This window comes from Ammospiza caudacuta, chromosome 8 (genome assembly GCF_027887145.1).
Source record: "Ammospiza caudacuta isolate bAmmCau1 chromosome 8, bAmmCau1.pri, whole genome shotgun sequence".
Taxonomy (NCBI): Eukaryota; Metazoa; Chordata; class Aves; order Passeriformes; family Passerellidae; genus Ammospiza; species Ammospiza caudacuta.
Genome location: NC_080600.1, coordinates 13921383 through 13938998, shown reverse-complemented (window position 1 = coordinate 13938998; position 17616 = coordinate 13921383). Strand labels below are relative to the sequence as shown.

The following is a 17616-nucleotide window of genomic DNA, read 5'->3' as shown; positions in this document are numbered from 1 at the left end:
ACCTTCCCTTTCTTCTTCAAAGGGAAAGATATGAGTAGTTTTATATTAACAAGAACTATGTACTTTACACAGATTTATTGTGTTGACAAGGACTTATTTAAACAAAAATAGGCTGTGAAGACATGAAGGAAAAGCTTAGAACTTGCTTAGGAAATAAAGTAATTAAACCCCTTTTAGGATCACTTAGAAGTAAAACCACTGAAATCTGTTTGGATTTAAAGGCTTAGCTGTTTTGATCTCTGTGGGGTATGTTTAAAATGGCTCTCTAGATACTGTATTGTTTTTTTTCATGTGTTCATTTATTTCAGTAGGCATGACACCTTTGCTGTGAAATGAAAACAAAGCATTCATCCAGCTGCTCTGTTTTCACACAATTATTCTGCATTTGTACAGCACCATAAATAAAGGGAAATAGATAAATATGCCACTTAGCAAATCGAAAGAAAAGGCTGTTCTAGACTGTAGGAGTTTGCCATAGATAAGATAAAGCCCTGGAAAGCAGCGCAGAAGTAGGAAGGTGTAGAAAACCACTGGTGGGGAGAGCAAAGGATGGAAGTGTAAGGTATGGGCTTTGGGGTGAGGTTACACTTATAATGGATATTTCCTTGCATATCCCTGCTAAGTTTTTAGCTTTCTAGAAGTCAATACTAATAAATTCCCAACCCGCTCTGCCAGACAAGATAAGAATGTAGCAGCACTGCCTTTCTCCTGCCTGGGAAATGCAGAGTTGCACCTTTGGGACTACAGCAGAGCCTGTTCCATCTGTGTGAGAGCAGACTGCAAGTCAGCAGTACAGGCACAGGCTCATGGCCTGGGCAGCCCAGCAGCTCTTCTCTAACTTCACTAATTGAAATATGATTGCTAAATGCTAACAAAAAACCCCAAAGATCAGGTATGGAATACATTAAGAGAACCTCAGCAGCAAAGAGAAGCATGTGAAGTTTTACTGAGAAAAGAGCAATATGTAGAACATGGACAACAGGAGTAAAATTATAAGAGGAAAAGGAAGACAGGAACATTGAAAAGGATACAGTAGAAGCTATAGCAGACTATGCAACCAAGTAAGTTTAAAGTGGATTAGGTAATCCTGTTTGTAAATTCCTTAATTAAAGAAACCTTCATTCATTTGCCTCTAAAGCTACTTAAGGCTAATCAACTTCACAGTTTATTTAGAAATGATTTCCTGTGTATGGCCAAGTGGAAGGACACTATGGATCCCAATAGAAAGATGTTTTTCCTCTGGAAATGTGCAGGAGTGTGGGGAAAGCAGTAGTCCACCATCAATATTATTTGAAGTATAGCAGAAAGAAAAAAATATTGTTGCTATTGTTGTTCTGGTGGATGGAGAGAATAATGTAATTGCCTTTTTGCTTTAGAGGGCATTTTTAAGATAGGTTTTGCTTTTAAATGAGGTTGGGTTTGGTTTTTTTATTGCAGTAGAAGGATATCCAAGGGGAGACAGATGAATAGAAACATAAAACTAAATAGAAGTCTTGGCATCACTGTTGTGATAGCTCAAGCTGAGAAGGTAAAATGTAGAATAGACTATTTGAGAATGTGAGTACAGATAAAAAAAGGTAAGTGATGAATTGGAGTTAATACAGCTTAGGGCTTTTAAAGGGTATCAGCAAGGCATTCAGCATTTCAGAAGAGTTGTATGTCTCAGTGGCCTGGGAGATGAGGGATAAATCAATTAATGACAGCAGACACATCAGTGGGAATAGAACACTACAGCTGTAACTGATAGGCAGTGACTCCTAAACCCAACCTTTTGATGTAGTAGAAGCAGCAGAACAAAAAGAAAACCAGGAGGGAACCAGAGTGAAAAATGCTGAGATGGGTTAGATATTCAGATTGTTAACTGGGAAACACTGAAGAGCAGCTGTCTGAAAGAAACCTCCCCTTGTTGCATCCAAGAGGGAGAACTGTTCAGGGACCACTAATTCCCCATGTCTCAAAATACTTGGAACAGGGTCTTTCTGTAATACATACATTGACTCTTGTGAACAAAAGCAATTACATGTGAGTGAAAAATTACCATCTTCTATCAGAACCCCATTTAAACTCCTTAGGTACATCTGAATTTTCCCAGTTAATATCTCTTTGGCAACAGCCTTACAAGCTTCTTATTGCTCATTTGTATTCTGTTTTATGTGTTTTCATGAGTCATTTGATTCATTCTCTGAAATGCAAAAAAAATTAAGTCCACCACACCTTTAATTTCTTCAGAAGACTACAGTTTCATGAATGCACCATTGGCATGATTTCAAGGTAGTAACTGGACCCTGCTTTTATGCATTCAGATTTCTGAAACCAAGACTAAATACTGAAACCAATCTCAATACTGAAATCAATAGCTAAACTAAACTTTTTTCAAGTTTAAGTACGTTTAAAAATATGTCTAAATTTATTTTTGTGAGCAATTTATATAGCAGAAGGTAGATACTTTCCAATACAACTTTTAAAAGTATTTAAAATTCTAGTCACAGCTTTAAATTCTTTAAAAAAATTACCCTAATTTGTAGATTTTTAAAAAGTATATAAGAGTGTTACTAAACTGGAGAGTTTAATATTATTTTTTAAAATCAGCTTAGTCACAATCCTGTCAAAGAGCCAAGTACTAAGTCAGCATCTTGTGCCTCCACCTTCAGGAAGACCCTATCAATATTGTCGATCTATTATTGAATTCTTAGCCCCAAAATTTGTTCAAACTAAGCTGTGCGAGAGGCACTTCATCAGTGTTTAATATTTTGATCATAATAAAATATTTCATTGAAAAAGCAGCATGCAGTCTGAGCTTGTGAAAATTATTTCACAATTCTTTGGGTCACTTCTATTTCCTTGCTGAGAACACACTTGATTTTTCAAGCACCTAAAATTGTCTCAAGTTGTTGGCAAATAGAATAAATATTCTTCTTTGGTATATGTTTGTGAAGTATGTGCCAGTGGAAAAGATGAAATTTGGAAAGTGTTCAAGAGTTTGCTTTTAGGAAGGATTTTGATGCCAGAAATGTCAAGCCAAGTCAAGGAGAAATTTGGACAAGTTTGCTGTGCCTATGTAAGGAAGATGAAAACGAGACAAGAAAAAATTGCTGCTAGTGATGATTAGTACAAGATCTCCCTTCACTTTTGTTTTGTGTTGTTTATTTCAGGCCTTTTCCCTGATGTAGGTGGAGGGTATTTCCTGCCAAGGCTCTCAGGAAAGATTGGCTATTACCTCGCACTGACAGGCTGCAGGCTGAAAGGAAGAGATGTGCTAAAGGCTGGCATTGCTACACATTTTGTAGAATCTGAAAAGGTAAGGTGCCAGCAGTGCTGGCCAGGGCACAGCCCACAGCCACATGAGAGCTTTGGGGTTTTTGCACCCCAGTACCTGGTACCAACACCCCTGTCTGCAGAGGTGCACTCCCATTAGCTGCCTGTGCCCTGCAAACAGGCATGGTGGGACACTCTCAAGCTGTCCTTCTAACTATTGCCAGCTGGTGACAGCTTTGCTTGAAGGAAGGAGCAAATGGTGCTGTTTTTACAATTCCACTCTTGGAAGGGCATGAGCTACTCAGCAGAATGGAGCTGCTTAAAAAATTGTGCAGTTTAAACAGCAGTGTATGAAACTAGAGGTTTATACAACTGCAAAGTTTGCTGTGAAGGTGACACTCCATTCAAATGGAGTTCTTTGCTGGTCACTGCAGACATGATTAAATTGGGGTAGTTCAACACTGACACATGAACTCTGTCTCCTTGTGTTGTTTGCTTTGTGCTTCTTTAGGGTCTGTCAGAAAGTTGGGGAGGATGAGGGAGAGTTTATATATGTATATCCTACTATTACCAGAGTAATAACCCAAGCAGTGTGTTTTGTTTTACTTACTTGTAATTAAATCTTATTTTTAACAGCTACCTGCCTTGGAGAAAGACCTGATAGCACTGAAATCTCCTTCAAAAGAAAAAATTGCAGATTTATTGAACTCTTACCACATGAAGGTAATCTGAAATTACTGAAATCTAGCAAAATTGTTAAATAAATGTAGACATTATTTTTTTAATCCATGTTACTGATTATCTTTTTCTATGTTTGAAAAGAATGAGTTTGCAAACTCATGGCACTCTCTCCATAATACTTGTGTTAGCCCCATGTAACAATGGGCATGAAAATAAAAGGTTTTGCCTTCCCAATCAGTGGCTATTTTAACTCTTTTGATGTGCATTGCAGTTCTCTTTCAAAAGAAACCTCTAGAGTCAAACCAGTATTCAGTGTTACTCAGTCAATTACTCTGCTGTTGTTCAGCTTTAAAATGAGCTGTGTCTACTCTTGTTATTTCTGTTTTGTAATTACTAAGTGTATAAATAAGATTAATTGGAAAAAATAAATGGGATAAGCTCATTTACATCATAGTACTGATTATTTTGACAAAACAGAATGCTGTGCAATAGGAGTGATTATATGTTGCAGTATCCTGCTTTACAAGACTACACTGAATGGAAAAGGAAACTGTATTTTTAGTTATCAGAGCTGAAATGCCAGGGAACCTTTTCAGCTTCAGCTGCTGTTCCTGAACATCTGCTTATGTCCCAAACCCCTTAATGCCAGAAGATGTGAAACATTTGACAGCCTTCCCACAGAAGGCCAATGGATCTATCACACACTTTGTATGTCTAAATAAAATTTTGTTAAATGATACAGAAAAGAGAAGGAAGGGAAATGCCTTTTTTGCCCTTGGTCATTAAAAAAGCCTAAACATAGGCCTGTATATTTTTAAAGAAAATGAAAGGTTGTTTTTGAAAACAATCTCTGATTCTTGAGTAGATTTATCTGCACTGAATTTCTTCTGTGCATTGCACAGAAGTGTTTTGATAGAATAATCAGAATTACTTGTGTACAAGATAACCACCCTGACAAATGTGCATCCATTGTAGCTCAGACAAAGCACTGCAGTATGAGGCAACATATTTAACATTCACAGGATAGCACCCAGTTCATATATACACACTGCAAAATTTTAATTCATTAAAAATTGCACTGTCTTATGAACATTAGGTGTTCATTTATGATACAATATTTCTGGAACACAAGTCACTGAAATTTTTTGTACTGATACACTTTTCAGTCTAAAATAACCAAGTAAAATACGTATTTGCTTTTTAAATAGTGCACAATTGATCAAGAAAAGGAGTTTTCACTTGATGAACATATGGAGAAGATTAACAGGTATTCAGTAATTTTTCAAATTCTTTTATTCTTGTGTGTAGAGAACATGAAGTTAAATCTAGTTACTTTATTTCACAGATAAGGTGAGAGAAATCGCCTCCAAGTTTAAATAGCATTTTGTCTTTAGGGAGCTTTATCTGGAGCTAATTAAACATTTCACCCATCAGTACATTAAATACTTGGGCAAAGTAACCTGATTCATAGCCAATGGCACATTGAAATGAACATTTTCTGTAGATATTGGATGGGAATTTGTGAGAGTAACTGTTCCATTGCACAGGAAATGTAACCTAACACATTTACAGTGCTCATTGGGTAAAGGCCAATGATAGCTTGGAACTTAAGGAAAGGAGAAATAAATGAGAGTGATAAGAAAGAGCTAAATCTCTGCAAGAAGGATGGCAGTAACTACATTTAGAGATAAAAGATGCTGACAGCAAACCAGCAGAATGGAGCTGATAGCTAAAGATTTACTATGTTATAAAAGCACAGCTAAGACTGATGGTAGTAATTGAAGTTTATAAATAAATACCAGAGTTTCTTAGTAAGTTTTATTGAAATACTAGAGATTTGTAAAGGAAAAGGAGATGCCTGAATTACTTGAAACTGAGCAACATGGAAGACATTGCTAAGAAAAGCCGTATCAGCTGATTATGCTCTGTTTCTAACATCCCTTCGAAGGTAAAACAGAAACTGAAGCAGCTTGTTAACTGATTTTTCTTCTAGTCTTTTTTCAGCAAATAGTATGGAAGAAATTGTTAAAAAGTTAAAGCAAGATGGTTCTCCTTTTGCCATGAAGCAGCTAGAGGTAAAGTCTATGTCATTTCTGTTAGAGATTTTAAGTCTGGTTTTATGGTTTTATCCTTTTTTTCTTATCATAGGGCAGATTTTAGTTACCCTATAGGGCTTTGGACTGAGAGCCTCAGGTTCTCACTCACAGTCCTGAGGGATTCTCAGTAGTTCTACTCAGACAAGGGTATTCCTCTAGAATCACACAATGTGAGCACCATCATGTGGTGCATAAAATTGTAATTTAGTAAAAAAAAAACAAACTCCCCTTTCTTTTCCCCTCCCCACAGTCAGGGGGCTGTTGGGAACAAGTGTTCCCTTTATAGCTTCTCATTATATTGCCAAGGCTTGGAATAAAACAGTGCCAGAACAGTGTTGTTGGTTTTCTTCCATTCCAGATATCTCATTTGGATAAACAGCAAAAGAAATTTATAATCACAAAGTATTTTTTGATCTTTCTAATGCATTTCTGAGTGTTGGATGTAGTCACTACTTAAAAACATGCAGCAGTGCTACACACATAATTCCTACTTCAGCCTCAAGAGCAAGAATCAACTTATATTAATGTATAAATAATGTGTATATTTTCTTTTTATCCTTTGAAATATCTTTGTTCAGATGACTTGTAAAAGTTTTGTATGGAGCTAGTGAAATATTCCAGTTGAATAGAACTGAAGTATTCCTCCAGCAAAAGGGTTGTTTTAACTTTAGTTACAGCTCACAGAAGAAATCCTCCTTTCATAGTAAAATAAAACATCCATCATCTCTGACTTTGATATGAGCAGAAGGAATTTTATAAGGTAGTATTCACATTAGGCACCCTGTCACTTTAAAAAAATTAATTCAAAATGTAACACATTGTCACTGGAACTATCAAACAGTTTGTGAGAAAGGAAGTTCTAAGACTATTTTTGTGCCAACCAGTACATCTAGTACACTGCAAGAAGTTTAGCATATGTCTTATAATAGCAAAATTGAATACAAGGGAAAGCTGTTTTTTTCTCCTACTACTACAAATTTCATCAGATAAAGCAATCAAATGAATTGGTGCCAGAATAAAAATGTTATCTGTTCATGTTATATTGATTAGGTTCAGTGGGTGTTGAAAACAACAAAGAATTATTTGTTCTTTTTCCTTATTATGATAGTACATTTCTTTAAGAGTTTTAATTCAGAGCTTAAAACTTAAGTTACCTATTGATGAATAAATTGGGTCATCTACTTCAAAGTTAGGATTCTGTGTAACTGATTTTTTAAATTCCCAAACAACAACAAGGGCTATTTTGTTGCTTCTTCAGTTCTCATATGTCTTTAATAGGACTTTATAACAACTTTTTTCTTTCATGTGATTCACAAATGAATGTCCTTGGAGTTGACCAGAGTTTCAGAACAATTGTCTGGTCTGTTCATGAGATAATACTGTGCTGGTATGACTTGCTTCAGTCCATGGAGAAATTCGTGGGAAAAGCCCCATGAAACAAATCCCACATTTTCTAGCAGATGCAAGACTTAGTGTGGACAAATACTTAAATTTCAGAGGAGTTTCTGACAGCAGACATGCTGTTCTAAGCAGTAGGATTGGGCAGGTTGTGAAACCAAGGTTTCACTTTAGTGTCCAGGTACAGGAACAACAGCAAATCCACCTGATAAATATCATATCAGCTGATTCAGTAACAGCAATATCTATGCTTATCCTCCTTGTTTGTTCTTGTATTTATTATATGTATAAACAAGCCTATGGAATAAGCCCTAACTGACATTTTAATACAAATATCCTAATTTGGAGGTCCCCCTTGGTGCACCCACCTTGTACCTTGGATCAACAAGGTTAATAAAATGGAACTCCTAGTTCCACAATAATCCAATTATGCTGTGAGCCATGCTATCCCAAGTACCCTGTTCTCATTGACCTACAGTACTCCTGCTTTTTACTTTCAAAACATGCCTGCTTGGCAGGCTGTCACATACCTGATACTGAAATATTGTGTGAAGAATATAAAGTTGTTAAAATTCTACTTGAGAACGACTTAGTGATTTGCATCACACTTTGAACCCAGCTACCAACAGGTAGAAAGCTAGAGAACTTACACTTAGAACTCAGTAGTTTTCAAACCTTTAACTTTGTAGTGCTAGTTTGTTTTCAGGCTTTACATGAGCCAAAAAGCTTTAGTCTGAGGGGCAGGTGTGCCATTTCTAGTGGGATGAAGTAAATGCAAGGTCTTAACCTGAAAAGCATCAGATACTTGACTTGGTTTTCACATAAGTAAGTGATGGATGTCTTCATCTATTGCAAGGGGAGTCATGGACCTCTGTGAGGTTTTGGGGTTTTTAGTGAAGTCACTAGTCCCACTTTTATGCTTGTAAGGGAATCTGCTGTGTCAGTGCCACTTAATTCAGTCACCTTCTGTTAGCATTTTGTTGGTGTTCAGTCTACTGCAAATTCAGCTTAGAGCTTTTGGGATCATTGTGTCAAAATCAAGATGGTTTGAAAGATACTGGAATAGATGTCAAATACCACTATGAAGACTTCTTTGCATTTTAGTACTCCCCACTCCAGCCTATCCTGTCTCTTTTTAGGCTTGTTCCCTAGCACCAATCCCCTCCTCTTTGTACAGGGAATGTATTTATAGCTACACTGGTGACTCATTTTTCTGCAATTACACCTACCCATTTTCCTGCCGTGTTCCTCTTCCTCCAGCTTGATTTCTGTCAGTACCTCCTCCACCTTCAGCCTCATTGATATGCCAAGATAACCAGTCTAGTGCATCTAGCAGCTGTCTTAAGTGCTGCTTGCAGATCTTCCCCATTCCAGTGCTTGCTTTGACCAGAGCTTGCCATGACCATTTCACCTCTGGAGCCACTGGCCATACCACACGTAGCATTTAACCTGGTCTGAGCAAAGACTTCCTAATCTAAATGACAGAATGTGGAACTTAGAGGAGGAAAGGTCCAGCTCAAAGATGAGGCCAGCAAGAGCATCATGCAGCAAATAAGGGGTCAAAGTTAAAAGCTGCCACTCATCTAGAACCTACACAGTGATGTAGTTGGAGGTACAGCAGATCTCTTAATCTGCTGAGTCTCTCATTGTTGGAGAGCTTGACCAGAACTGAGGAACTGTTGGCACTTGGAGCCAGTGTTGGCTCATTCTTTGCCAGCCTCTCTCTCAAGCACAGTGATCACAGAACAGCAGAGCCAGTGCTTTGAAGGCACAATTCCACACACTCCTGCTTGTGTAGCAATCACATGTTTTTCAGCTTAACTAGGCAAAATGGGTCACTGCTGTATCAGCTGGTGTCTGGAGGGATGAAGAGTAATTGGGAGCTAGAAAAAAAATGTTGCTGCTGATGACTGGAAACCTGCCATTTCTGGCTGTGGTAAGGAGCCTAATGTCTGCAATGAAAATAATGTAAAGAGGCAAATCATACCATCTGCGCTTTTTAATAGTGATGAAAATGTCCTAATTATCAGGAAGTGTCTGTTGTACCATGAATGATACATATCTTTTATTTGGCTTTACAGAGAAGGGAGGATTGTGTTTAGAGTAAGAAAACAGTGATAAGCAACAATAAGATTTAGCTCCTTTTCCCCATAACCCCATGAAGCTTTAAAGCTCAGTTCTTTTCTCTTAACTAGGATTTTTGTCTTTCTCCCCACTTTCCCCTACTGTTTACTGGCTGGCAGTTCACCAAAGGACGCTCCTGAGAGCCAGATTTACAGCATTTGTTTGTGTGCTTTACAAGAATCCTGTCTGTGGTACAATATTTATAGCCTGTGCTTCAGTCAAAAAAAGGCAAGGCCTCCAAGCTTCCTATCAGCAGAGTAATTTAAGGCTGAACTACTTCAGTATCTGTTAATCCTATACAAGAAACCTGGATAAATATGTTTGGTTTATTCTAACATTTTTTTCCACAGATTTCTTCTTTGCATATCGTTTGGTCTTTGCCAATGATGGTGAAGCAATGACTTAAAGTTGGTTGCCAATCTCTCTATTATACCTTACTACTCTGTTGTACCAAATAAAACTTACATGCTAAGCAATACTAATATCACCTACACCTAATAAATCTGGGAGTAATTCACACTAAATATATATATGATATTCAAAACCAAAGTATAATTGCTTGTAACACTTGCCTTCACTTATCAAAAGATTCTCCTTGAAAACGTCTTTCAAACTACAGTAATTTCTCTGGCTAGTAGTAATTTTATCTCAAATGATGGGACCTTAGGAGTTCTAGGTTTTCCACAAGTGATGGCACACATCCCAGAGATCTTGCTGATCAAAGCTGATGCAGGAAAGTTCATTTAATGTGACAGCTTGGTGGGATGGAGCAGGAGGAATAGGTGTCACAGAGGGAGCTCAGGGACAAGAGAGCCATCATTTACTTCACAAAGTTTAAAATGCATGAAAGAGACTCTCACAAGTGTCCAAATTGAAGAAAATAATGTTACTGTCTTCCCCAGACTATTAACAAGATGTCACCCACGTCTTTAAAGCTGACTCTCAGACAGCTCAGAGAAGGAAGTTCCATGAGCTTGCAGGAGGTGCTCCGGATGGAATACAGACTGAGCCAGGCATGCATGGTGAGCAATAGCTGAGCCCCTTGTCCCTTCCCAGCCACAGGGGGGAAAAAGGTTTATCAGAGACTAAAAATTTTATGTAGATTTCAGCAAGAGTTTATAGGTTTTAATTTTCAATATTATCTTGGTGTGTTGGTGAGGCTGTCAGTTTTTTGATTCATGTTATTATATGGAATGCAAATGATACTACATTAATGATGGCCAGGTGGGAGTGTAGAAGACTTCAGTTAAACATGAAGCATTAATATATAGATATTTTCATATTTGGATTGTAATTTTAAAACTGGTGTTCTTGAACAGGTTTTCTCTTCAAATTACTTAGCCCTCAGTGCCTCAGTTCCCAGCAGCAGGGTGCAAATAGTTGTTTATCACTGCCTTTCAAGAGTGTTGTCTATGAAAAATTTATCACAGCAAGAGATTTTAGTGCTATTTGTACTAAGTGCTGAGGACTTGGATAGCATATGAGAAAGTGATCCTTGCAGTGGAACAGAGCTGCTAACTGAATTACCTGAAAAAATGCCGTACAGGGTTTGCCATGGCATCCTTATTATATTAGTTTTGGCACATTTTAAAATAAGGCTTTTATGTGTCCAATTAAATTATTTGTGACAGTCAAAGTAAGTACTTAAAGAAGTGAAAATCTGTCTAATCCTGATGTTCTAATGCCTGACTAAAACTAAGATTGTGGCTCCATTACTAATGAAGCATGCTTAGGGATTTAAGTGTTACATTACCCTTCTTTAAAAAAGAATTGGATGTTTACAGGATTCCATTTCCCTGTAAAGTGTTCCACATAGGCAGAATACATCACAATTCCTGAAGACTGGCCTTTCTCAAAAGAATTTCTGGTACTACACACCTTAGCCTCATTATGTGAACCTCTTTAGAAAAAGATCTGAGGTGTTACACAGAGAAAACTTGACTGTGGCACAGCTGCAGGTCAGCAGACTGATTTTAAGAGATGTGGCTGCATTTAAGCAAGAAGATACACAGCTCTTTAATAAGTAAAGACAAAGTAGGCCTAGAAAAGAACAGTACAAGTGGGATTTAACTGAATCTTGAGAAATTGCATTTCAAGCAGAAAGGATAGGGAAAGATGGGATAAATAGAACCTGTCATGTTACAGCTTTCTTTTTTATAATCTTTCAGAAGGGCCATGACTTCTATGAAGGGGTTCGAGCAGGTAAGTTCCCACACCAAAAACACTCCTCAAGCTGATAGCACACACATTCACTATTGTGGTGCTTCTTTGGAAATTACTACAAGTGCATGCAGCAACAGCCCAGAAAAACTTCCAGCTTTCCATAGGTTTTGCTTATTGGACTTCTGCGTGGCCAAAATTTGTTATTGTTCCAAAGCACAAGAGCCGTGTTGTTTCCTTTGTGCAATCTCAGTTCCCTAACGTTGTTTATCCACCTGGTTGCACCATTTCTTTCACCTTTAACATTGACATTAGTGAGTAGCTGCATGCATCACTTTTGTCCAGGTTTAGTTTAGCCACAGAGCTGGTTCAGCCAGCTACACAATGCTTTGAGACTCAAAATCAAAAACAACTGTTTGTATAGAAAACTGTTAGAACAAAGATTTACTTTCCCTCCTGTCCAGAATATCTCTGAATGGAAGCATCTTACTACTAAACAACTATATATGTAAACTTAACATAAACTAATTCAGCATTTTAAGGCATTGGTCAAGAGAGGTAGAGGTAAAAGTAGAGCAGTGGCTCAGCAAATTCATCTAGGGGACAGACTTGAAGCCTGTCCTTGATCCTATTGCTGATTCACTGTGCAGTTTTTCAAACCCAAAGTCACATCTGTTGGGAGCTGGAGCAATTATTTATGTACTGTTCATCACGAGATGAAATACAGCACAGGCTTTTTCCAAGGAGCTTACAGTACAAGGCATTGGGATGGATAACTTTTGGTTGGACTTTTAATTCACACAGTTACATGCTCAAGTATTATCACCTCCTCCTCATTGTTTTATATCTGTCTTTATAAAGCAGCTTGAATTCCACTTGAGGAATGGATATTAGTTGGAATGGCTGCTATTAGTAACACTGTACTAAAGATAGCCTGGGGTGAGAGATGCAAAATTTATTCATACAGCATGGGGAAATTTTCTGACTTTAATTAATTAGTCTTTAGCACTTATTAGCAGACACTCCTTTGAAGAATTTACCACACATGTTGAGAAGTGGTTTTCATTATGTTGGTAATGGGGACAAGGGTACCCTAAAAATACCGTTCCTGGGATGTATTCTAAATCAGCAAATAAGCTGCTGACATGTAGTTATTCAGGAAGTGACAAACTCCAGGTCTGAGAGTCAGAGGAGCACCAACTGAATTTCTCCTTGCAAGGCACAAGGTCAGGAAACCATCTGGGACTGCAGTACAGTACAAAGGCAAATCCCTTGTCAGTATGGCCAGGAAATGCACAGACTGCTTGTAAAGAGAGAGGCTGCAAGAACAGCAGTTGGGAAACTTCTATTTTCTACAGGGTGATGTAGCAAAAGTTTAACTGTATCAGGAGAAGGAAAAAAACAAACCCATCAAAGATCTAACTGCACTGAGGGGATTGCTCATAGTGATAATTTGTTCCTGAAGCACTTTTGCTCTCTGCTTACTGCATAGATCTTGTTCTCAGATTTTCACTCTTAGCATTGTTTCTCTTGTTGCAGAGGAGTGTAGAATCTGACTCAAGATCACTTTTGTAGTTTGGTCTAATTCCATAAAATCATTATCCATCAATGTGCTGAGCATCCTTTTTAACAGGAAGGGAGATTATTAAGTACCTCACAGGACCAACCATTGTGAATAAAATTGATAAAAGTGTTAGGTATCAGCTTTCTCTTTCCTAAAGCCTTACATTACAAGCATTTAAGAGCCAGTTCTTGACCCTCTGTACCACAAAAAGATCTACCATCAACAGAAGTTGAGTTACAGCAATCAGATTTTAGTTTAAGAATGTTTCTCGGCAGCCAATGGCCACAGGTCAGGTTTTACTAATACCTTTCATCTGCTTCAAACCATAATTTTAAAAGGCTTTCTAGGGAGTAGTTTTAAAGCTTTTTAAACCTGCTTTGACCTGAGGTCAAAATTTCTTTTTTATTTTTAGCCAGCTTTCTTTCAACCTGAAAATCCACTGTGGCAGTCTTCCCTGTTTAATCACTCCAATCACAAGAATCATAAAGAAAAGCCAAAACTCCTAAACTGTAAAACACATGGATCATATTTCATCAGCATTTACCTATAAAATGGTAATTGTGGACTTGGAACACATTAGGTATCAATTTTTCACCTTGATTAATAGAACAATATGTCAACTCAGAAATGCATAGGTCTGGGTAGATGCCAAGAATTGTTTTTCAAATCTTACTGCCTAAGAAAAGTGGTCACTTTTGGAGTGAGTGCTCAAACACATCCAGGTAGGATACAATCTCAGCAGCAAATCTCAGGGACAAATATCTGTTAATTCACCCTCCTAACTCTTTGTGCAGGAATGTGCACTTGAAATGGAGCTGAAAAGGTGTCCTACATCTTGCTGATGCTGCAAAGATGATATTTGTGTGCAGCTTCTGCCACCTCCCCTGCAGGGCTGGCAGATGTGAGCTGTACCCTGGGCACCCCAGGGCCCTGCACGAGCTGAGAGATTTTATGGCAGCAAACAGAATGTCAGGGCCTTGGAAATAGCAGAGTTTAGACTGTGCTGGAGGAAGCCCAGCAACAGAGCACTACCTGAAATCTGGTAAAGTCACTGCTGCTGAACAGAGGGGTTTGGGGTTTTGATTTAGAAAGGTGAAACACAAGATCAAACCCTTAACACAATGTCTGTGCTCAGTTACTTTTATCATAATGAATTCTCTTAGCCTACCTTAGAAGTCTTCAGAATTTCTGTTTTCTTAATGATTGATCTCAGGCTGGAGAGATACAAAATGTAAAGAAGTCAGTGCAGAAAGGGAATATTTTCATGGTTCTACTAGAAAACAAATATTTTGACTCATGCAAGATTAAAGACTCCACTAGAGAGACCATTAGGAGCATTGAGTTTATCCTCCAGAGTAAAACTGGCCGCAGATCCAAACAGAAAGATGGACTTGAATAGACAGCAGTACCCTGGAGTGGAGAACTGGCAGCACTTACTGCAGCATGGCAGAGGGGAAGCTGTACTAACAAACACATGGACACTTTGTCCTCTCTAAACCATCTCTAGTCAATGTTGACTCTTGTGGATAACATTTAGACTGTGAACTTCAACTAAAATTGAAGAAAAACTGTAGATAATTTTTATTCTAATGGAATAAACATAGTTGATTTGGGATAATTACATCTTTTCACCCAAGCCAATCAGTGTTTTCAGTGTTCAGAAATACCCTGCAAGATCACAGCTTTTCAGTAAGTTACCCAGTTGAACATCACAGTAAAAGCACTCTTTTACAGGACTCTTCTTCTAAAGAATTTTCCTCATGGATTCTGTTTTCAGTTGAATTGCAGTTTCCCATATAATGGATTACCTTTTACAATTTGTTTCTAAGGAGTCCTTAGTTCCCTGTTTACAAGTAAATAGGTGCAGGGCTCTGATTTGCCTTTCTCTGTGGGGATGTATGCCTGTGTATCTTCAGCTACAGAAATATTAATTAGTGCCATTGTCATTTGAATTGTGTGTATTTTCTAGCCATTTTCAACCATTGGTTAAAGACAGAAAAGTTAAAGAGAAGTTTTCAGGTCACATTTTTTTTTACTACAAGTTGGTGGGCAGACCACAAGGCCTGTTTTTTTGATAAGCACAGTCTCTAGGCAGGTATTCTTTTAACTGAACACAACATTCCACCCCCTTACACATTCCTCATCTTGGATATTTCTAGTTCACTCAGTAAGAACAAACTAATTTAGAAAAGCATAGCAACTTACCCAAAAATAGTTGTTATTCTTGGAAATATCTGTGAGTATCATAGTTCACCTACCTTTAGAACCAGCCTCTTCTAAACTCTTTATCAAAAAGCAAACAAATAAAAGCCACTCTCAGGAGAGAAATTGGAAATGTACCCCCTCTTCCTGCCCATCCTCTCTTATATGCTGTGGGCTGTATTGGTCAGAAGCCTCCCCCAGGCCACAGGTGCATCTCCAAATCAGGTGCTGATCTCACTCATCTGAAGGGAATTGGTAATCAGTACATCCTTGGGAGCCACAGTTCTTACAGCTGTTCTTCTTTAAATGATAAAAATGTCACATTTTCAGTAGCACCTTTATGGGTTTCTTTAAGCCTGAAAGGTACTTGGAAGGATGCCCTGGAATTCCATTAATACTAGTAATTTTTACACACAAATTAACTCCCTCTTGTTTTACTGTTTGCTAACGCAGCCATTGCTGACATGCCTTCAACATTCCTGTGACACAGGGAATGTTCTTTGGGAATTGGCATTTTCTTGTTAGCCTTTTACATGTGATTCACTCAGTGATGGTTTTTATCTCCAGTGCTGTATTTCCCAGGCTGCAGCATAAAGTCTGTGTACTGAGGTGATACAGATTGTCACAGTTAAATGTACCCAGGCCTCAGCAGCTGTCAGTATTTACAAATAAACACCCTCAGTTCCCACAAAGACACCCTGCTTTACTCTCTCCTCGTGAGTTATTTCATCATTAATGTGATGTGTTTAAATTAGCTTTAGGCACTTAGCACCACTGAGTCATCTCCTGTACTCTCCCCAGAGTCAGATTTTGCACAGAGGTGTGAAAGCCTTGTCCAAAAGCAGCACTGTGAAGTGCCATTTGCAGGCTCCCATGAAGTGCAAGTCAGCCACGAGTGGCAGGTCTGACTAAACCACTCATTTCAGGGCTGTTCCTTCAAATCTTGGGCTGCTCTGAAGGGATTCACTGTTCCTTGTGACAGGGACATCTCTGGGCAGGTCACAACTCAGGAACTTTGATTAGAGATGAAACATCCGTGTTACAGGAGCTCTGCCTTCTCCAGAGCACACACATTTGTCTCCCCCATGGAATCACTGCAGTGATCTGTCTTGCTGCAATCTTAAGTCACTTTAATTGGAGGAAGTTCATGAGTGACTTTGGTGTTTCTCTGTTCCCCTGGCAGTGCTGATTGACAAGGACCAGTCCCCCAAATGGAAGCCAGCTGCTCTAGAAGAAGTCAGCGATGAATTTGTGGACAATTGTTTTAAACCACTGGGAAATGATGATCTCAAGCTGTAAAGAACAAACCTGTTGACATCTTACCTATGTGCTTAGTTCTGTGATACCAAAATTAACTGCAGTGTGATCAATTTGGACAAAACTTTTTAACTAGCTGAGATTCACAAGTCTATTTTTCTTTCTTTTTTTTTCTTTTTTTTTTTTTTTTTTTTGCATTCAGGAACATTCTCTGTAATGAGAAAATAATTGTATCTCTGGTTAATAATGGGAAAAATCACTTTGAGGCAAATTGTTATTTTTACTGCTTTACAGAGTGATTAACATTTAATTTTTTTGCATCAACTCTTAGTTTAGGAGGAGCCCTTGGGCAAAAGAGCACAGTTTAAGGGGTGACCTAATAAGCAAAAAGTAAAGAGACCTTTTGTGTTCTTTGCTTTGTCACTGATCTGGTAAATTGGGATTGTGCCACAGATTCTTCTGTGTACAATGAAAATAAAATATGGTTAAACCTTTAATGCAGTCAGAGCTACAAAGGAAAATGCAAGACAGAATCCATGGCGTTAAATATCCTTTTAAATAAAAGCTCAGACTGATATATTATTAGTCTGAGAACAAGATTTTGTTCTATTGATTAAACACTTGTAATTTTTCAGCCTTGCTGTGTGATGTAAACATTGTTTTAAATGTGATAGTCTTGCCAGAGCCTGAAGCACACTTCTCTTTGCTTGCATAGCCCACTTTTTAAAATGTCATTATGTCTGATTCAACTGCATAATCAGTATTTCACCATTTCAGAAAATTGCTGGTTTTTCTTGGTCTTACAGTGGTGAAGAAACAAGTGCCTCAGACCTTGCTGTGAACACCAAGCAGCAATTTGCAGTGCATTAAAGGTGGTGG

At 38.1% G+C, this 17616-nt stretch overlaps 1 protein-coding gene across 1 annotated transcript in view; it reads left to right on the top strand.

Annotated features, from left to right (window-relative positions):
• HIBCH (3-hydroxyisobutyryl-CoA hydrolase) overlaps positions 1 to 17371 on the top strand; it is a 36695-nt gene extending 19324 nt beyond the window's left edge. Inside the window, exons 8-14 of the mRNA XM_058809519.1 lie at positions 3153 to 3298; positions 3892 to 3978; positions 5145 to 5203; positions 5930 to 6011; positions 10457 to 10576; positions 11723 to 11756; positions 16664 to 17371. Coding sequence (XP_058665502.1) covers positions 3153 to 3298; positions 3892 to 3978; positions 5145 to 5203; positions 5930 to 6011; positions 10457 to 10576; positions 11723 to 11756; positions 16664 to 16779 — 644 coding nt within the window. The 3' untranslated portion in view covers positions 16780 to 17371. The remainder of the gene's footprint in view (positions 1 to 3152; positions 3299 to 3891; positions 3979 to 5144; positions 5204 to 5929; positions 6012 to 10456; positions 10577 to 11722; positions 11757 to 16663) is intronic.
• The last annotated feature ends 245 nt before the right edge of the window (positions 17372 to 17616 follow it).